General features: G+C 40.8%; 1 protein-coding gene across 4 annotated transcripts in view; it reads left to right on the forward strand.

Annotated features, from left to right (window-relative positions):
• Positions 1-6,482: 6,482 nt before the first annotated feature.
• Positions 6,483-22,763, forward strand: part of fam131ba (family with sequence similarity 131 member Ba) — a 46,110-nt gene continuing 29,829 nt past the window's right edge. For 3 of the 4 annotated variants that reach the window (XM_053490128.1, XM_053490129.1, XM_053490130.1), the window contains exon 1: positions 6,483-6,597. In XM_053490128.1, the coding sequence (XP_053346103.1) occupies positions 6,570-6,597 (28 nt within the window). In that variant the 5' untranslated portion in view covers positions 6,483-6,569. The remainder of the gene's footprint in view (positions 6,598-22,763) is intronic. The other variant, XM_053490131.1, reaches the window with a different exon arrangement.

Consider the following 22,763-nt stretch of genomic DNA (forward strand, 5'->3'; position numbering starts at 1 on the left):
TAAGTCGATATTCCGACTGAGAGAATGGCAGTCCAGCAGTGTTTGATGATTTTGTCATTGGTGTCTCAATAACAAACCCTCTTTCACAAGCCACTCAGGGTGGGAATATACAGTACTTACGTCTAACTACGTGGACGGTTGATGGCTGCAATATGCATGTAACCAGTAGGTAAAGTCTAGTCATAAGGAATGTCAAAAACAACGGAACAGTGTAAGGTAATGTTGAGAGACCAGGCATCCCCACCCCCTCGCCCCGCAATTACCCCCACCTGAGTGATATAGCTTCACCGCTGCACAGTGACAAATTTCCATTTCAAAACATTTGGCGGAAATCTTTTGTTGGGGATGATAATTCCCAATATTCTGCATAATTTAGTTGTATCCAATTCCAACCCATTACTTGGACATTCTCCCATCAAGGGATAGCTGAAAACTATCACGCGTTTCCTCCAAACCATCTGATTCCACCATCTACTACTTTGAACTGGAAGCTCACCATAATGCATTTGGGGAACAGCACTATCCACTAACTCCTTCCTCTTGTGTGTGCTCACTGACTCCCTTAATCATCTTAGAGCCGTTATAGCACTAAATGCCTCCAAGCCCTCCCCTGTGAGAGAGCTCAGCCAATCAGCTCTCTCTAGGCCCCCAAGCTGTGATGGGCTACAACATCACCTGGGATTCAAACTCTGGATCTCCGGATTATAGGGCGAGCTTGTTACTGCTGCGCCACTCCGGGGCCCATTAAGTACCATCTTAAATGTTGACATTAGAACTAAGCTCCTCGAGCGTCAAAATGTTTATTTATTTCATGCTAAACAGCCTAATTAAATTCTCTAGTGTGCATCATATTGGAATCCTCTAGTAACAGCCATAACACTGGCTAATATTAGATCTCTCGCATCTAAAGCAGTTATAGTTAATGAAATTATCACAGATCAGGAGTTTGATATACTCTGTTTAACAGAAACCTGGATTAAACAGGACGAGTATGTAGCTCTAAATGAAGCTAGTCCTCCTGGATACAGCTACATACACCAGCCTCGGTTAACTGGTAGAGGAGGAGGCGTCGCAGTTATTCACAATGATAATTTGACTATTGTACAAAAACACGGACACAAATTTAATTCATTTGAAATTCTTTATAGTAACATAAGTGTATTTAACTATATTAAGTCAGCTCAGTCGATCCCGCTAATTGTCATTTACAGACCTCCAGGGCCGTACTCGGAATTTCTTAGTGAATTTGCAGATTTCCTCTCAAACCTAGTCATTTCTGTAGACAAAGTGTTAATTGCTGGAGATTTTAATATTCATTTTGAAAACCCAGAAGACCCTCTGAGAACTGCATTTATGTCTATACTGGACTCGGTAGGAGTAAATCAGTGTGTAGTAGGACCCACTCATAAAGCAGGTCACACTTTAGATTTAATAATATTATTTGGATTAAGTATAAGAAATTTATTCACAATACCACTATCTGAAGTTATCTCAGATCACTATCTTGTCTCATTGCAAGTGTGTCACAATAATAATGTACACACAGCGCCGCGCTACCGTATAAAACGTACATTCACATCAACTACCAAACAGAGTTTTATCAGTAATCTCCCAGAGTTCCCAACTTCGATTAGATCACCGTCTGACCCCACAGAACTCGATCAGGCGACTGAATATTTAGAGTCGACATTTCGCTATACCCTAGATAATGTAGCTCCAGTCAAAAGAAAAATTATTAGAGATAAAAAACTTGCTCCCTGGTATAACGATCACACGCGCACTTTAAAACAGACCGCTCGGAAATTAGAACGTAAATGGCGTCAAACTAAATTACTAGTATTTCAAATAGCATGGAAGGAGAGCATCCTGAACTATAGAAAAGCTCTTAGTGTAGCTAGATCAACATATCTCTCCATTCTTATAGAAGAAAATAAAAATAATCCTAGATTCTTATTTAATGCTGTAGCTAAATTAACCAGAAATAAGACCACTGCAGAAATCTCCACAACAACATCATGCAATAGTGAGGACTTCATGAACTTTTTTAATAATAAAATTGTAAATATTAGGCATAAAATTGAGGTTTTGAAACCGAACAATGTAATTGATGCAGATGTTAATCTAGCCATGTCAGACCAGAACCTAGAATACTTTACTCCCCTTGAAGAGAATGAACTAATTTCACTCATCTCTTCTTCAAAATCATCAACCTGTATATTAGATCCTGTACCGACACATTTTCTTAAACAGATAGTACCAGCAATAATAGAACCCCTGTTGAGAATAATTAATTCTTCACTCAGCATTGGATATGTTCCAAAATCTTTTAAATTAGCAGTTATCAAACCAATAATTAAGAAACCTGACCTCGACCCCTGTCAGCTGTCCAGTTACAGACCAATATCAAACCTCCCCTTTATCTCTAAGATCCTGGAAAAGATAGTAGCGGAGCAGCTATGCTCATATATACATAGGAATGGCATACATGAACTGTATCAGTCAGGATTTAGGCCTCATCACAGTACAGAGACGGCGCTCGTTAAAGTAGTAAATGACATTCTATTGGCCTCTGATCAGGGTTGTGTAACTATGCTTGTATTACTTGACCTCAGTGCAGCTTTTGACACTGTTGATCACGCTATTCTTCTTCACAGATTAGAAAATGTAGTGGGAATTAAGGGTACAGCCCTCTCCTGGCTCAGATCCTATCTGACCCATCGTTATCAGTATGTAGACTTAAATAGTGATTATTCTGCATGTTCTCTAGTGGAGTTTGGCGTTCCGCAGGGTTCAGTTTTAGGTCCACTGCTTTTTTCCCTTTACATGCTTCCTCTGGGCAACATAATCCGTAAGCATGGTATTAGTTTTCATTGTTATGCTGATGATACACAGTTATATGTCTCAGCAAAACCTGATGAGAAAAAACAGCTTACTAAAATTGAGCAATGTGTGCAGGACATAAGAAATTGGATGCTAACTAACTTCCTTCTGCTAAATCCGGATAAGACAGAAGTTCTAGTCATAGGACCGCATACAGCTAGGAGTAAAATTTTAGATCATACCGTAACTTTAGATGGCCTTTCTGTTCCATCAAATGCAACAGTGAAAGACCTTGGTGTGATTATTGATTCCAGCCTTTCATTTGAAGCACATGTAGATAATATTACCAGGATAGCATTCTTTCACCTCAGAAATATTGCCAGAATAAGAAATTTATTGTCGCTAAACGACGCAGAAAAACTAGTTCATGCTTTTATCACCTCTAGGTTGGACTATTGTAATGCCTTACTGTCTGGTTGTTCAGCTAGATGCATAAATAAGCTTCAGCTAGTCCAAAATGCAGCAGCGAGAGTCCTCACCAGAACCAGAAGATATGAGCACATCACCCCTATCTTATCTTCACTCCATTGGCTCCCTGTGAAATTTCGCATTGATTTTAAAATACTACTCTTGACATATAAAGCATTAAATGGTCTCGCGCCGCAGTACCTGAGCGAACTGCTAGTGTCTTACGATCCGCCACGCCTACTTCGATCAAAGGATGCAGGCTGCTTGTCAGTACCGCGTATTATGAAAAATACAGCTGGGGGCAGAGCTTTTTCTTACAAAGCCCCAAAGTTATGGAATAGTCTTCCAAATAGTGTTCGGGACTCAGACACAGTCTCAGTGTTTAAGTCCAGGCTAAAAACCTATTTATTTAGCCGAGCATTTTTATAAATAGATTTGCCATAGGTAAAGGAGCAGATCTGGGGGACTCATGGACGTAGAGTATTATGGTAAATTGGTATGTTTGGATGCTGTCTTCCTCACTCTCATTGATCACTCAGGTTTGCTGACGGTGAGGTGATTGTTTGCTTTACATGTCAGGAAGCCCTCATGTTTGTGTTTCCTTCTGGCTCCTCCCTTTTAGTTATGCTGTCATAGTTAGTCCTGCCGGAGTCTCTGCTTGCACGCTACAGTTAATATACATTCACATTATACATTGTGTGACTGTGACCATACCTAACTGCCATCTCTCCTCTTCTTCTCTTTCCCCCCCTCTTTCTTTTTCCTCTCTCCTCCTGTCCCCCCCTTTCACTCTTTCTCTCTCTCTCTGTCGAGCTACACATGTCGTTCCTGAGCTGCCAGTGATCCAGACTCCCTCTGCCCTCCGGACCTGTCTGACCCATCCTGGTGCCCCGCTTCTGGCTGAAGATCTCGTCACATGGATGCCCCGTGTGTCTCTCTGGGATGCGTCTGGTGTCTGGGAATGATTCTCTCTACCTAGAAAATGGTTCTGGCCTTGACTGGTGTTGGCAACTGTTTCTCTGGGGACTTGACAGTTCGATAGTTCATGACTGGAACTTCTTACAAGTCTACCTGGGTCTTCAATAACTACCTGGACTCCATATTAACATCAATTAACATCAGCTATTATAGCTGAACTGCCTCCCACCCTACACACTGTATAAATGCAGATCATTTACTGCTTTTTGTTTCACCCAAATGAGGATGGGTTCCCTGTTGAGTCTGGTTCCTCTCAAGGTTTCTTCCTCTTACCATCTCAGGGAGTTTTTCCTTGCCACTGTCGCCCTCGGCTTGCTCACCAGGGACAAACTGACCATTTTGATTCATACAAATTCACATTTCATACAAACCTAAATAATTCTTTTGACTATGTAAAGCTGCTTTGCGGCAATGAAAATTGCTAAAAGCGCTATACAAATAAAATTGAATTGAATTGAATTGAATAACATATAGGCAATAATACAGTATCACAATGTTATTGGTTAATTACGCGAACACGTGGTTTAAGACATGAAGGTCTGCTATTCTGGATCAGTTCTTGAAAGAACAGTATTGTCAAGCGTTTTGCAAAACCCATTAAGCACCATGATGAAACCTTTCCATGAAGACCATCCCTGAAAAGCAAGACCAATACATACCTCTGCTGCAAAAAGAAGGTCATTTAGAGTTACCAGCCTCAAAAATCACCAATTAACAACCAGCACCTCAGATTAGAGCCGTTATGAAGGCTTTACAGATCATAAGTAGCAGATAAATCTCAATATATAACTGTTTAAAAGGAGATTATTGCATCTTTTGAACGCCTTTAGTATTGTTTTACAGTGTAGAAAGAACAAAAAAATCAGGAAAGACCATGGACTTAGAAGGTGTGTCCAAACTTTTGACTGGTAGCGTACATGTAACAGAGCATGGTAGGATGTTCAGTGTATTGAGCAGTGGATCTGTCTGTAAGTATTTCCCTGCAATAGGGTTTAGGATTTCCCTTCACAGTTCTGTGCAAATAGCAAAAAAAACTTTGATGTTTAGGTAAATAAAAATTTTCTGTAAAGAAATAACGCTTTCGTAATAATGAATTGAAAACTTGAATATGTAATGTTGCCTGTTGGTCCTGCAAATGTTATTAATCTTTATGGTGTAGTTGTAACCCTAACCTAGTGCACCTCCAGGGTTGTGGGTCCGAATCTCACCTTCAGTCGGAGTTTGCATGTCCTAACCATGCTTTGTGGCTTTCCTTCCTCCCACAGTCCAAAAACAATGCACTGTAGACTAACTGGGGCGTTTGAGCGTGTGGTTGTGCCCTGCTAAATGTTGCCACTCACACAGAGGTGGACCCCGCCTTTGTGCATTGAGTTCCAGGCCCCTCTCGAGCCTACGCAGGATAAGTGGTCTAGACAACGTATATATTAGGACAGTGATGTTCTTTTCAACTGCTGCATAGCTAACAGCAATAGATAAAACATCTTTTTCTCAAATTTTCTGTCTTCCCTCTCATCTTTCTCACCTTCATCTCATTCCATCTTCCTTTATCCAGGATAGTACTGTATCATCCTCATCCCCACCTGAACCTCGTGTTTCTTTAGAGCAACAAACCAGCGCAGGTCGCACGCTCAAGTAGTGAGATCTGTATGCTGTGTGCACATGACTGGGTGCGTTCAAGGTCACGGAGCCCACCCCTATCCGTGTGAGAAAACAAGCGAGAGAAGAGTGACAGTTGCTGTTGTTCGGAGTCTGCACGATGTGATGGTGCGAAATAAAAATGGAAAGTGGGGAGAAGCAGAGCGCAGACAATGATGCAGCGCGTCGTCAGAAAGAAGCGGGCTGCGGACACGCAGTGGTCGGTCCGTGCAGGCTGAAATATGTTGGTTTATGATTCAAATCGTCTCCTTTCCAGTTTAAATCAGATGAAGCGAAGATGAAACGTTGAGTGGGTTCAAGGTTTACTGTATAAAACAGAAAACATGGCAATGGAAAAATATGATCCTATTATATGGGATGGTTCATATTGATTTAAATCTGACAGCCGGCAAATGTGTGTGTGTGTGTGTGTGTGTGTGTGTGTGGGAAGGCAGGAAGGAGGGGTGAAGCAGGGTGGGCTTGCTGGAAGGGAGGAGACATGGATGACGGCGAGAGTGAGAGAGGCACACGCTCACACGCAGCTTTGCAGAGAGCGAGAGAGAGAGAGAGAGAGACACGGAGAAGAGGACAACAGAGACACCGGGAGAAGAAAGAGAGCGATGTCTGCACCTCTTTCTCAGTCACTTGCCGGCCCTCAATAAGACACCATGGGCTGTATTGGCTCCCGGACGATCAGTAAGATCTTCTGCTTGTTTTTCTTTACATTTATCTTTTTTATTATTAGGATAAATAGGATGGTAGAGTGGACGATGCTAATACACACACGCACACCAGCCAAGGAAACTGGCAGTGTTTCTATGGAAACCCTCTAGTTAAAGGCTGTTTGTCTTCGAGGACTGACTCAGATTCCTAACGGTCCTGAAAGGATGCCAGGAGAAAACAGGCGAACTGAAAGGTGTTGAAGGCGGCATCCAGATGATGGGGTTAACCGCCACACGGGAATCACGGATGCAGGTGGGGGTGGAGGGGTAGACTTGACATTACACCGTCAGTGGTGATGGAAGCGAGAAGGAAGACAGGAGAATGTATGTAGATGTATGATAATCTCATGATGGGAAAGATTCAGGACGAGTGAAAGGAGTGAGACGAGACATTCCAAGGGCTCGAGTAGATGCGACAAACGTGCATGTTGTCTGTGAGTTGGAACGCTCACCAAGTTTATTTCGAGATAAACTGCGTTACGCGCAATTGAGTTGTGTGCATTTGTGTAAAAAAGACAAAAAAACTAAACAAAAAAAGATGCCATTAGCCTGCATTTTTATCTAATGGTAGTAGAGGTAATGCAATGATGGGATTCAAAGCATAAATCATGACTGCTTTTTCTTTAGGGATGTGAACAACTGCCATTCAAAGAGTCGCACCTATTACACCGAACCTGGGCCGGTGCCTAAGCCGGAACGAAACAATTGGCGCCATATTTGACCTTTGATTGTCATTGAGTCAGCGTTAAAGCGCGGAGAGACAAAGTGCCGTTTTTGTCACTGAAACGTAGGGACAGGGGTGTATTTGACGCCCTATGGAGAAGAAGCCGCAAGAAACCCCCCCCCCCCCCCTTTCATGAAGGGGACATCGGCTTTGCTTGCGTTTCATTCTATTCGTTTGTCATGAATGAACTGCTTACTGTACTTGCTGCTTGTATACAGGTGTAGTTGGACTTCACTGGAAAATTGGAACTGGGTTTAGTGTTTGCAAAGGAGAAAGCGTGGCTCTCATATTTAGCATGATGATCTATAATTAGTATCTGGTTTATAGTGAGAGAAGGAAAAGGGATGAGGTTTTGATGCGTAGAATATGGGTCAAGTGCTTATCTTACATTAGTCCACTGTCTGGTCTGGTCTGGTCTGGTCTGGTGCGAGGAATCTTCTTCATCTTCTCCAAAAACATGTGCAATAGACCGCAAGGACTGCATCAGAATCTGCAGGTCTAAGGCGGTTCATCATTCCTGTTGCTTTCTCAATTACAAATCGGTCACATGTTAACCACGGCGTAATCATAATGCCTCAGTTTTTACTGCTACAGATTCCAGATATAGTACTTATTATAGGACAAAACAATAGAGTTGAGTCAAAGCCTGAAAGCAACCTGAGATCGTTACCTTATGTTAGTACCATGCAGCATATGCAAGAAGCTTTCTATATATAATGAATCCTACTGTATAAGTCATATCTCTTTATGTGAGATTCATTATTTAGAGGTTGATTTCAAATCATGGCACCATCAAGTCGCCGCTGTCGGGCCCTTGTGCAAAGCCCTTAACCCTCAATTACTCATACAGTATGTAGTATAATGAAGTAAAACGAAATAAGTCGCTCTAGGTAAGGGCGTCTACCAAATACTCTCCTGTAGATGATGAGATTCTTAGATGCAGTAAAGGTAGCTGGCTTGAAGCCCACTGCAGTCGTTCCTATGAACATTCAGCAAGTCAAATGTCCGATTCTTGAAAATTCTGTCTGTGGGAAATGTGCACCAACACCATTTTTCGCAGAACATTACAGGAACTTGGATCCCTCATACAGTCCTGACCTTGATCCAGTCATAGTCATTTCCACTTGATTAGGGCCATTAAAGGAGTTCCTGGGGGGCCAGCGTTTTAGATGTTGATTGGACAGGTAATCCGATCGAAGTGTTTAGAGAAAAGTTTCTACTTTTATGGTAGTGAAACGCTGGGAGAAGTGCATTATTGTTGCAGGGTATGATATCGAGAAATAAAGAGGGCTTTTACTCTAAAAAACTTCTAAAAGATTAAAAGTCCCGGATTTACCTGAATGCCCTTCGTTAAAAGGCTCTTTGACTAAAAAGAACAGAATGGAATAGATTAGAAATTTGCTTAAAACATCTACTGTATAAATCTGATGTCTGAATATAAGGAAGGTTTTGGAAACTTATGGAAGTGTGTGTGCATGGTGTGTGGCCGAAGCCTGGAGGATGAAGCGGTTACTGAAAAGGAATTATCTCCTGCTAATTTAGCTGCATTATTTATCTTGGCTCTGTTGCAGTATATTTGTTAAAATTAGAAAGTATACCATGGCACAGTGTCAGCATTTACACGACTAGACACTCAGGGGACGCGTGGCACAAGTAGTCAGCATTGTCGCCTCTTACCTCCAGGGGTCGGGGCTTTAAATCATTTCTCTGCTCTGTGTGCATGGAGTCCTCACACAGCCCAAAGACGGGCACTGTAGGCTGATTTGGTGTTCCCAAATCGCCCACAGTGTATAATTGGGTTGTGTAACTGTGTGTGCGCTCGTGCCCTGTGATGGGTTGGTACTCCCATCCAGAGTGTCCCTGAATTCCCTAGGATAGGTTCACCTGTAAGGCTTCCTTGATATCCAAAGTGAATTAACTTTATTGTCAATTGCAAATGATGTGTTTTTAGTGAAGCTAAATCATGGCCATGTGTTTTCTTACCTTGAAGAACCTACCTTAAGAAAACTGGTGCCGTGTTTAGAGGTTTGATGAAACAAATGTAAACTTTTTGGTCATGCCAAAGTATATACCATAAGTATCAACCAAAACCTGGTTGCCTCTACCAGGAGGTTTAGGCTTGGTCATATAGTAGATAAGGACACACACACTACAGGTGATTTGAGAATGCCAATTAGCTTAATCTGCATGTCTTTGGACTGTGGGAGGAAACCAGAGTACCCAGAGGAAACCCACCAAGCACGAGAACATGTAAACTCCATGCACAGAGACTCCGAGACGGGAATCGAACCCAGACCCTGGAGGTGTGATTCCACAGTGCTAACCTTTATGCCACCACGCTGCCTTTTATTAATTATTATTATTAATATTAATAATAAATATTAGGATATCATAAATATTACGGATATTATATGAATACCACTAATTAGATTTTTTTGTACTATAGACATAAGTTCTTATTTTCTGCATTAAAACCTCTGCCGGTTAACCATGTACGATTCCATGATCCAGTCCACACTGTGACTAACACGGTCTCAAGTGACTGGTCAGTAATATATGATTGATAACCGTGCTTCTGTTGTGTGAATGATCCAACATGAAGAGAGATAGGACAGATCGGGGGAGGAAGAGAGAGGGAGAGAGAGAGAGAGACTGACTGGCAGAGTAAAGCAGACTGCAAAGAATGAGTCAGAGGAGAGGAGGGTGGGAGGGAAGGACTGAGCTACAGTATGAGAAAGAGGAAGGCCAGTATAAAATGTACAAAAGAGGAGATTAAAAGGTCTGTTTCAGAACTCTTCAGATATCAACAAAATTACCATAATGTTGTTTGTTCTCACTGATTACTTTGGTTTACATCTGATTTACTTTGGACCAGTCTTGTCCTTTGCTTTACAACATCATCAGATAGAAAATTATGACCACCTGCCTTATAATAATATCGCCACCATGACAGTAATGCACTGTGTGTTCTGATACCTTTTTATCACAACCAGCGATAACTTTTTTATCAATTTGATCTACACTCGTGCTCGTTGGATCAGACTAGCCTTCAGTCGTCAACCCCCCCCCCCCCCAAAACCCTCCCCGTCCATGTGTATCAATGAGCCTTGGCCACTCATGTTCACCTGGTTGTCCTTCCTTATATGACTTTTGGTACGTCCGGACCACTGTCAATGTGTTGGGAAAAAAATGGGCGACCTTATAAATTTGAGTGACTTTGATAAGGGCCAGATTGTGATGGTTAGAGGACTGGGTTAGAGCATACCAAAAGTCATGTATGGAGGGAAAACCGGTGAACTAGGGACAAGGTCATGTGTGGCCAAGGTCCTGGAGTTTGCTGATGCACATGGGAAGCAAAGGCTCGCCCGTGTGCTCCAATTCAATAGAAGTGCTAGAGTAGCTTCAATTGATAAGGTTGTCATAGAGAGGTGTCAGAACAAACAGGTACATCACTGTAATGGGGGCAAAAGGGGGACCTACTCAATATTAGTCAGGTGGTCATAATGTTATGACTGATCGGTGTAGATCAGGAAGATGTGCAGGGTTAGAAAAGATCAGTTCTAGAACAATAGAAACTTCTTGAGGCTTAGGATCATGCTATACATCACATATCCACTGAAGAACTCGGGCAAGCTTTCCATGCCACCAACCTCCAGCTCAATCTCACACCTTTGCCCAAATCATGAGGTCTTTTTTAGCCCACTTCCTCTGTGCAGCTGTCCTCTTTAAAGCACTGCATTGCCCTGTGATGTATGATGTATGATTTATGATAAACCTCCTGGAGATTGCAAAAGCTTTTTCATGCAATGGACCGTTATGTTTGCTCCCCAACTGTTTATGCCTACGGTGAAAACAATATATTCTCTCTGGTCATTGGAAAATCTCCAACTGAGGCCATGGCTTCCTTTGATGGACAAAAGTAAGGTCTTCAAGCACCTAGTTTCAAAGCGGAAGAGCACTTTTTTATGCTTCAACAGATAATGGTCTAGGGATCAGATTATTCTCTCGCTTTCATTCTTTTCCCCCTCATTTCTCTTGCCATGCTCCTTTCTGTTCTTGTCTTTAGTACCAAGTAAGAAAATGAAACTTGGGCGAACACACATTGGTGAAGCAAAGCGATTACGGACAAGTGACTGAAAAACCTTAGCTTTACTGTGGTAAGAAAAGTCACTTTGGTTCATTCATTCACTTTTAGCGTACGCTAAATTCTGGTCAGTGAATTTGCGTGGATATACAACTGGAGCTGCAATGCGTTACAGGACGCTGTGAACTAGCCGGTTTAATAGGAAACTGGAGAAAACCATGAATAAAGGGGAGAACCATGAAACTCAGTAATCCCAGGTGGAATCCAGGTGCTTGTTTTTTGGCACAAAACAATAAAACCTTGAAATGGAGTCTTTCTGAAAGAAAATGGAAACGGTCTAGTGCCTATTCCGTTCACTTTATGCTAAATACCTGCCTCTTGTGGTCAAATTGTGTTCAATCACCTGAACCTCCTGTTGGGGCTATGCCTTCTGGCTTTGTTTCAGATGGCAACCTTTTAGAAGACCATTTCTATAGACATACTCATCATACTCCATCATGTCTCTATCATTGTCTTAATGGGAAAATTGGTTTAGAGCTACCCTGACTAGCACAGTATGACCTTGTATCGCTCTTGAGAAGCTAAGAGTTGACCTCTCAATGCATGTCCCTGCTATGCACAGCTAACCCAATAAAGAGCATCAATAATTAAGGCCAGGTGCCAGATGCACCAGTAAAGAAAGAAATCACTTTTAAAACATATTCTGAGAGTAGTTAGGTAAACATTTGAGTGGTGTTGACTTTTGCTTGCACCATAGACACTTACTGTAAGGTCCATCATTACTTGTAGTGCTTGATGAGCTCATTACCCAGAAAAGCTTATTTCCTCATCACCAGGCATTCATGAACACAACCCTGAGATAGACAGGAAACATTACATTCATGATTGTGATACTTTAAGACAGGAAAGTGGTTTATGTCCATTTTTCAAGGTGATATATTTATCTATGTACATGGTAACCCTGATGAATAAACAAAACCGAGAAGGATCATCTATTGCTTGTGTTCATGATTTGTTCTGCTGCTTATGTGGAGATGCAATGAAAACATAAATGAGGCCTGCAAAATAAATCCATGTTTGAGTATGCTAACCAACAATGCATTATACCAGGGGCATTTAAGTCATACCAGGATTTTTGATTGTGCAGAACAATAGAATACAGCTATAAGAGATAAAAACAAAATTATTTCTCTGTATAACCCATTGCTACACTAATGCACTTACCCCAGTGCTATACTAGTGCTTGCATACCATCAAGGTAGAAAGCTAGAGCCATGATTGCACAGCCTATCTGATTCATGTCTAAACACTGGCCCCCCAGAAACTCCTTTAATTGGTGCGTGGTCAGGACTGTATGGGGGATGTGACATTGTCGCAAAGCAGCTTTACACAATCAAAAGAATTATTTAAGTTTGTATGAAATGTGAATGTGTATGAATCAAAATGATAAAACTGTCCCCTAATGAGCAAGCCGAGGACGACAGCGACAGTGGCAAGGAAAAACTTTCTGAGATGGTAATAGGAAGAAACCTTGAGAGGAACCAGACTCAACAGGGAACCCATCCTTATTTGGGTAATAACGGATACCAGGGTTTGATCTGCAGTCATACTGTGTGTTAGACAGCTGGAAGTTCAGTATAACAGGAGATGTGTTTAAGTTAATATTGCGTCCAGTTCGTTATTGGAGGCTCAGGTAGACTGTAGGAATCTCCAGTCCTGGAATATCGAGTGAATGCAGTCACAAGTTCTCAGAGAACAGCTACCTGCATCACCCAAGGACAGGACCGTCTTCATGGAAAAGTGGAAGCGTCCCCAGTCACCACACGCATCCCAGGCAGACCACACGGGGCATCCATGTGACGAGATCTCAAACCAGAAGCAGGACTCCAGGACGAGTCAGACAGCTCCAGGGGGCAGAGGAGTCCTGGATCACTGGCAGCTCTGGAGCGACATGAGAGACAGGGAGTGGGAAAGAGAGAGAGGTAGAGAGAGAGCAGAAGAGAAGGAGAGATGGCAGTTAGGAATGATTGTTGGTACAGTTCCCACAGGCAGTTGCGTCTTTTTCATTTATGTACCACCTTGTTTCATGGTTTCACCATTCAAATGTTTTACTGCAGTGGGGTCTTCTGTAAATATCAATAGATTGTTCTTAATTCACAAGAAGGTTCATCACGAGTCCTGGTTTGACTGGAACGCCCGTCTTATTTATGGTAAATGGTGACAAATATTAGAATAATATCTCAAATACCAATTAAACAGATATATATTTAGGTGAGACTGCTGCTTGTACTCATGGCCGTGTTCATAAAAAAACATTGTGCAGAACAAATAGAATCACTGAATAGGGTTCTAACTTGTACTAACTTTTGACTAAGATTGCAATTTTTTAAAACTAAGATTTAAACATGAACTTAGGGATCTCAGTGATAGAAGGTTTAGACTAGGGCTATCATAGAACTTCTGGTGTTCTTCTGGTGCACTAGGCTCCAGGTTCCAATCCCCTGCTGTTTACCTTGTCTTGGTTGATGTCTTTAGCAAACCTAAGGCATCTGATTTGTCCCTGCACCATCCATGGGATTATTATTAGAGTTACTAACAGTAACTTTCACTTGATCTGTGCATTGCATGAAAACCTAAATATATTTAAGTGCACTGGATGGAAAATGGTTTTAAAAATAAATGATTCTATATGGTTTGGTCAATGCCGCATCCACATTCATGACCCTTGTCATTTGTAACTCATATGCAGAACTCGATTATTATTACCCTCAAAGGTATGAAAATAGTTTTAGTGAATTATTTTTGCTTTATGCTGTATTAACGGGGAGGTTTCAGACACCAAACTGTGCATTCGGGTTATTGGATATGTCAGGTACTGTACAATGAAAGTTATCATTACTTAGCGTAAATTTTACCACTACTGGAATATGGGAATGATGTCGCAAATATGTAAAACTCTCAAAATGCTTATAATGACTATTACTTTGTTCATAGAAACAACATGCGATCGTGTGCATTCGTGTTATTTCTTTGCCTATGTAACCCATTTAAAATTTTTTTGCTCAGTCATGTTTGTATATTTCATCATATTGCCTAGGTTGTAGTGAAAAAAGCATATGTCACTCAATACTGCACAATTCTAAGGCCTATATGTTGTTTTTGTCGTCTTTCGGCTGCTGAAAGGTCGCCACAGCACAGCAGACCATCCTGCATTCAGTGGCTGGGGTTTGGCCACCAGCTGGGAATCAAAGCCAGCCTTCAGCATGGCAGACGAGAAACCTACCACTGAGCCACCAATGCTCCTTCCTGAACCTTAAAAAATGGTCAAAATGCTCTGAGCTTTTGGTGAGCAGAAAGCGTATATAAACAGATCATCTTGGAGTAAATTAAAGTGAACAACACCCAACACTTTGGTTTCATATCCCTTTGCGTGCAATGACTGCATCGAGCAGAAGACAAAAAACCTCGACAAATTCATTCATTCTTTATTTTGTGATTAATGAGATTATTGAGCCTGTTCCAGATGTAGCCATGGAAGACCAAGCCATGACCGGAGTTATCATTACCGTATTGGAGTGATGAACTTGTATGGGTTTTTTTTTTCTCCAGGCTTTGGCTTTTCTGATACTTTGGTAGAGTTTGATCTTGGTTCTAAAGCTTTTGGCACTGGTATTTCTCCTTTTGAAGATTTCTTCAAATAGCGGGTTGTAGTCTATTCACCCCTGCCCTGTGGAGGTTGATGTAATGACACTGACTTCTTCTGAGGGTTTCTCTTTCATTATTTGCTGTTGTTCCTTTGGCCAACTTGTTTGATGTCTGGTTTCTTTCCTAAAGACAGCTCTCTGGTTTTTAATGTTAGTTTTACCATTTAAACATCAAATGTAGTCGTCATAGTTGAACCAGGGTTCAAATCAAGAGAACACATTGAGAATTATTGATTGCTTTAAAAAAACTATTCTAATAGGGTTCAATCAATCTGGGCAACCTGTCAATCACACGTTCTGATGTTTTTTTAAATACTTGGAGCGACGTGTCGGTTTATACAAAAAGCACCATACACCATTGTGTAACGCAGCTCGATTCGATTTTGATCTGATCTCAAGTCCAAATTTCTTCAGCGTAAAGCAGCTTCCTCGGGTTAACCTCTTTGTTGAACCTGGGAAATGTGAGCCCCATTAGACCACCCTATCCTGCTTGGGTGACATCCTGAGAGTACAGGTGTTAAAAATGGATGAGGGAAGGAGATAACAGAAACCGAACGTCTGCACACACTGAAAGCACTCCGGACCTATTTTTACTGGTGCTTCATTCAGAACTAGCTGCACCTCTTACCTCTTACTGTGTACACACACCCTTTATCGGCGCTTTCAGTCTGAAATACGCTTACCAGATGCAAGCATTCACTGCAGAATTGGACGACTATGATACAGCATGCCCCTTCGATAAATAACTGCAAAAGCCTTTACTTATGGTTTAAACAGGTTTCTTTATGCATTTTCAAAATGAAAAATACACACACAACAAAACTGAATCATATATTCATTAATCTCTGTGTACTTTCACACGTCATGCATGCAAAACTTTAGAACATAAGTGAAAGGTAATACAACATATCAGCGGATTTAAAGAAAGCGCTAACAGGATTTGTGCTAGTAAGTAATTAAAGCTCAATATCGGCCAAAACATCATATTGTTTTTATTTATTTATTTATTTAACCTTTATTTATCCAGGTAAACTGTTTGAGAACCACTTCTCAACTTTTGAAATGTATACAACATGGAAATGACCAATCTTGCTTCCCTAAACATTTTAAGTTCGCTAACTTTGGAGAGATGATTTTATACTGTATGTGCCCCCAAAATGGGCATTTTTCAGCATTATACTGTCTCACTTCAAACAATAATAATAATTTTTAAATCCAAATTATTAATATTTCTTTAGGATTATTGATAATAAAATTGGAAGCATATGGATTTAAAATTAGGCATTTTCCCTGAAATTACTAACAACAGTGGTTTTGTTGAAATGCCCCAAATTAGTCACACATTATGTGTCTATGCTATGGGGTCATCAAACTACAGTTTATTCAGTTAAAATTGTTTTTTTCCCTAATCTGCCAGATCAGTATCGTTTATAAATATACAATTAAAACTCCTGGGTTTACCCCAGTGCTTTGCATGAGAGATGATTTTTGGTAAAAGCTTAAAAGAAGCAAAAAAATCTGTAGGGTCTGTAACCATGTCAAATCCATGCTGCGATATCTTAACAATTTAGCATTTTAGAATAATACACTTCTTCAATTTTATGCCTTTTTAAGTGAAATCTAAATTGGCCAAGTATCATCTGAATGACAGTTAAAATCATTTGAATTAAAACAAAAAGTTCCGGACACTACATCAAAGGGTGAGATTTAGCTGATAGCAAAATTTATCTGATAAAAATATAAATGCCTATGCATATTCACAAAAAAAAATTAATAATAAAGCATGGATCGGGAGATAAGAAGCATTAAGTATTTTGAAAAATTATGTTACAGTATATGATTCTATCGGAAAATTCACTTTTTTACTTTAGGTGAGACACTTTTTTGGCACCAATACCAATCTTTGCTCGAATACAACCTCACATGATAAGAAACCTACAATTACATTCAACTTGTATGGTGTAACAATAAATATAGACTCCTTAGGGGCTCATTTGCACCAGATGTGCTGTGTGAACACACATCTCCTATTTCAGATGCATTTTAACATCCTTTTAAATCCACACTGCTGCATCAAATTACAGCACATAATTCAACATACAATCCATTTGCCATTTGGCTTTGGTAGCCTTACACTGCTTTCCCTTGTGTCTTTCCAAGTCCTTGGCTACAAAAGATTAGATCTCAAATGTGCGCTGTCCCTCTGGTTACCTCTGCCTGTCCACATCGCCCGCAGCTACAGGTTTCTTCTTTTGTTCAGTAGAAAGGATGTAGCCTGCAGCCCAGTGTTTTTTTTTTTTCTACTGAGGTCTAAATATGGTTAGGTTTATGGCTTTTAGGGCCAACTTACATGAGACGTGTTGTAAAAGGTATTACATGTAGCACATTGCATTAGTCTTATTCAGCTTCATTTGAACAAGCTATTAAATCCACACTGGGGCATCCAATTAACGTCTGCACATCACACTGCTGATGCACCTGTCTTGAGCTCTCTCATTTCTTCATTTCTCTTATTTCTTTATTATATATATAATAAACAACCTCAGCAGCAACCTCATTTCCCCTCTTATCTTTTCCAAGCATTCAGCATCACCAGTATACTAATCGCGTTAAAAGTTTGATATTTTCTATGCTCGAATGATTCTAAGGTCACTGTGTGGCTTAACAAACAAAAAAACAATCCTCTGAAACGTCTCAGGTACAGAAGCTGGACTGAAAAACAAAAACTTGCCAAAAAACAGGTCATTGAGGAAGCCTGGAGAACTATTCCTCAAAACTACATACAGAAAAATACAATAAATCTGACTCTTTCGAAGCAAAATATCAAAAAATGTAGGGTGGCTCAAGAAATTTGCACAGTACTCTAAATCATGTCTCTTCAAAGTTTGTATTTGTTTTTTGACTCCTATATAATTTATAATACATTATTCTGATATATTAGAATACCAACGTTAATATCGTATATTACATTATATGTAATGATGTTGAATCTTTTGTTTGTTTTGGTATTTTTGTCCATCCACGTGCCATCTGGCATTGAATACTCCCACTCTGGAAATACACCTGTCATATCTGGGGCAGTTACTTAAGGGGTTGGAATGCCAGCTCAGCGCCCAGTCTTCATTCACACACTACAGGCAATTCGGAAACGCCAGTTAGCATAACCCGCATGTTTTTGGACTGTGGGAGGAAACCGGAGCACCCGGAGGAAACCCACCAAGCATGGGAAGAACACACACAGACCTGAGGCAGGAATCGAACCTCTACCCTGGAGGTGCGGGGTGATAGTGCTAACCACTACAACACCGTGCCATCATAATGCTGAACCTAGTACACAGCTACACATTTCTCTTAATTACAGTGAACTATTTGATAAAACGTCCTCTTTCGCAATCATTCTTACCATGTGCTCGAATTGTCAATACCTCACATATTTCTTCATCAACAATACTAATCACTAAAAACAATGGGAAAATGCCTAATGGCCTATTTTGACTCTACATCCTACAACAGGTTCTAAAAAAGAATTCTACCAGTGTGAGATAGCACTACACTTGGGCACTGCAATTTATCACAACTAAATGGGCTCTAAGTCAAACACTTCCCTAGTCTGAACAAGCATCTTGATTACACATTTCAGGAACAGATTGCTAAAACGAGAATGCTACAACCTCTGTCAATGTTCTGAGAGTCTGCACCCTCTTCGCATACATTTCTTCTCTTGGTTTCTTCATACTGAAAGTGTTTCCTTTTAGTCTTACCAGACCCTAATACCTTGTCAAACAGTCACAACCCTTTATATCCTGGATTAATGCTGAAAACCTCACATGAGACATTTGGGTCTCACTTCTTGGCCATACAGTTCAGACTGAAAGATTAGAAGCAGCAAACAACGTTAGGGCATTGGTGGCTCAGTGGTAGGCCGCTTGCCTGCCATGCAGAAGTTTTGGGTTCAAGTCCCAGCTGATGCCCAAACCCCAGCCACTGGATGCAGTGCCGGTCCCAAGCCTGGATACAATGGGAGTGTTGCGTCAGGATAGTCGTAAAGCCTGTGCTAAGTTGTTGTGCGGATCACTTGGTCCACTGTGGCGATCCCTCAATGGAGGCAGCTAAAAGACTAAAAGCAAGTGAAGCAGAGAAAAAGATTTATATTTCATCATATTTTAGTTTTTTTTTAGGAAGTAAAGGCTTGGGTTACACAGTGTCTTAGCCCTAGAAATGGTATGAGGCGCAAGTATCCCAACAAAATGGATTTAGGGAGCTCCTAAAACTTCATGCGGATCAGAAAAGAGGGCCGGAGTCATTACTAAATCCAGGCTCACTGAAGATTTGTTGAACATGTGAGTCATTTTGTAAGCCAAGCTTTTACGGAAATTGGGTTTAGAGAATAAATTGGTTAAATTGGATTTTCAAACTCGGACTTATTTCTCAGCTACATTCTGAATGCAAACCTGTCAAAATGGACCAGACTGTAGTACTTTCAAAGTGGTATCTTTATAGTGTGAACATTGAGCGCCCAAAGACAATGCATGGCTTTGTAAAGGTTCTAGTATGACTATTGGGGTTTCATGTAAGGGCATCAGACATCTTCCATGGCAGGTCACCTCAAATCACTTCTTAAAGGAAAGTTTCAATTCTAATCAAGTCAAAAATCAATTCAAGCTTTTAAACAATCTTAAGGAACACTGATTAACCAGTACCCCCGTATTATTCCCTGCAATACTGATTCAGTCATTGCTATTCACAGTTGAAGTGGACACCTTTGAAAATAGCATGGGGTGTCCTGTTTCACGACAATCAACAGGAGTCGAGTCATTACCTCCCTTGAGTGAAATACAGATAAAAATTCCCTATTTAATTCTCTACAGGCCTCAAGCCCCTTCCAGTGTGCTTTAGGTTACCGACCGTTATTGTTTCCATGGTTTCCACTGATGATTAGATGAGGAGAAGTGAGCAAGCCCGGGAGGTGTTAATTAAATGTGTAGTGACAGAAAAAAAAGGGTTCAAGCGGACTAACATTCTAACAGACTAACAAGACCCCAGGCTTTGTTAAGATAAGATGGTCTGAGTAACCACCAGAGGTATACAGTACAGATGGTATGACTACCATCAAGTTGAGCTCTTATTTTTTTCAATAATTTTTTGGAGAATGGTTGAAGACTCTCACGTGTTTCCTCCAAGCCATGTGACGCCAGCCAAACGCATCTTTTCAAACTGCCTTCTCATTGGGGGTGGCATAACACACCCAGAGGACAGCGCTATCTGTGCCTTCCATCCCTCCCCTCTGAGAGCTCGACCAACCAGCTCTCTCCAGGCCTCCGGCTGCCGGAGGTTACAGCATCACAGGGAATCGAACTCGCGGTCTCTTATTGATGGGATATTTAAAGTTATTAGAAAAGTTCTCCCCTATTCCACTTTCAGGAACTACCTCTAATTTTGTGCAGCTGCAATAACCCATGTCCCATTTTGTCTCAGAGCAAGTGTTTATGCAAAACTAAGTGGTGTACCCAACTGGATTAGATACTTAGCCTTAAGCATTGTCCGTATATGAATTACTGCAGTGCAGTGTTACTTACGTCTTTGTTGTCCCACAAAATGAATTAAACAATTACAGTTTAATTGCAATTACATCAACTTTTAGAACTGACTGTTTACTTGCTGCCTGATAGACCCCATCCATTGTAAAGGTATTCATTTCACTTCGTTTATTCATTAAATTTATTCACCATTCAAGGATTGCAGCATGCACAAAACATAAACCGTTAGGGGAATGAGCTACAACAGCAAAACAGCACTCCTGTCAGCCAAGAAACGGAACCTGATGCTATCTTAGGAACAGAATGGACAATCGAGGATTAGAAAAGAAACCAGCCTTCAACTATGCAGTGAATGGTTGCTTCAAAACGACACACAACGGCTCCTCACCAAACTTTATTTATGCATGCATAAAGAAGCCGCCAGTAATATTTTCTATTTGGAAACGATCAACTAGATCAAATCTGAGATTTTTTTTTTCTAGTCTGTAAAGATCAATATTGTGCTCTATGGTGTTTTCTGCATCTACAGAATCCACACTGAGAACTAATAAAATTATACAAGCAAGGAGACACTACCCTAATCTGAGGCTATTAGTAGGTCATTTGCTACATTAAGCAGCACAGTTTTAGTACTAGGTGTGGCACAATGGCTCAGAAGACCTCTGGGGCGATCCTGAAAGCCATTTACTAAGTGGAGTTTCTGTGCATGTTCTTTGTGTGTCCGAGTGTTAGCCCTACCATCGGAGTGAAAATCCCAGTAATGGCACTAATAATAATAATAATAATAATAATAATAAATATGCAAACGTTTGCATGAAACTTTTTAAGTTATTACATTGACTTGTGCAATTAACTAGAAGCAAGAAATCATATTGGATAAGGGGAATTAGCTTTTCTAATATAATAATAATAAGTTTTGTTTTTTTTTATCCAAATGGAACTAAATGTAATAATTTTAAATTGATTACTTCTAAATATTAAGCTGCTTCATTTACTTTTTCCAGTATTTAGACGAAACATGTACATAACTTCCACCCTTAAGACAGCTGTTGAAAGCCAAACCTGAGAATAATGATCCCAGCCGAGGTGGCTCAGAGCCCGCTGCGGTCGTCCCCACGGACAAGTGATAAGACTCTTAGTCGCAGTGAAATGTTTAATTGGTGCAAATGTTTTACAGAATGCCGTACATCCATGAATGACAATCCGAGGTGAGACAGTCATTCCCGTGAACATTCAGCGAGTGGAATGCCTGAACCTTGAAAATCTTGTCACAAACACTTCACTCCAGTCCTGACCTCACTCCAAGCCATTCCCAGTGTCTCCTTGCTTGGCCATTATGGAGTGTTGGACCAAACATGTCCAACATGTTGGACATGTTTGGACCATTAATGGAGCTCCTGGGAGGCCAGCGTTTCAGACATGAAGCAGGCAGTCCGATCATGGTTCCGGCGTACTGAGAAAAACGTTCTACCTTGATGGCATCCAAGCACTGGGATAAGTGCATTAGTGTCGCAGGGGATTAAATAAAGAAATAAAGGTAGTTTCAACTGTGTTCTGCACAATCAAAAGTTTAACTTGAACGAAGCACGATGAGGCGAATCAAGTTGGTTCATTAAATGGTATTCACCATTTTTAGCATTTCCACCAACCTCAACATCTGTATCACTGCAATCATCTGTAATTGAAGACCAAGCATACCTTCTTCTGTCTTCATTAAAGTCTTGCAGTGACTGAGGGGTATGCTATCGAGTTCTGTGGAAGGCAAATATTTTGTAATGTGAGTGCTGAAATCGCACTTGTCAAAACACAGATGACAGCCTTGTTTTTTTTTTCTCCTTCCCTCAAACATCAGCAAAGGTGTTCAAAGAACTGTCTTTCCGTAAAGATTGTGCTGACATTGCAACAGTATCAAGAGAAAGAGAGACTTTCTGCAGATTTGACTTTTTCCTGATTTCTGGATAGATGTGATAAGGCTAGCCCATATTTTGAGGTGGCAAACGTTTCCCACATTTACCGCGTTTACCGTGTTTTGAACAGCTCCTCAAAGTGGAGCTCCTCCTCCTTAGTGTTCTTTCAGAAATATTACCATGA

Source organism: Clarias gariepinus, chromosome 28 (genome assembly GCF_024256425.1).
Source record: "Clarias gariepinus isolate MV-2021 ecotype Netherlands chromosome 28, CGAR_prim_01v2, whole genome shotgun sequence".
In the NCBI taxonomy this organism is placed as follows: domain Eukaryota; kingdom Metazoa; phylum Chordata; class Actinopteri; order Siluriformes; family Clariidae; genus Clarias; species Clarias gariepinus.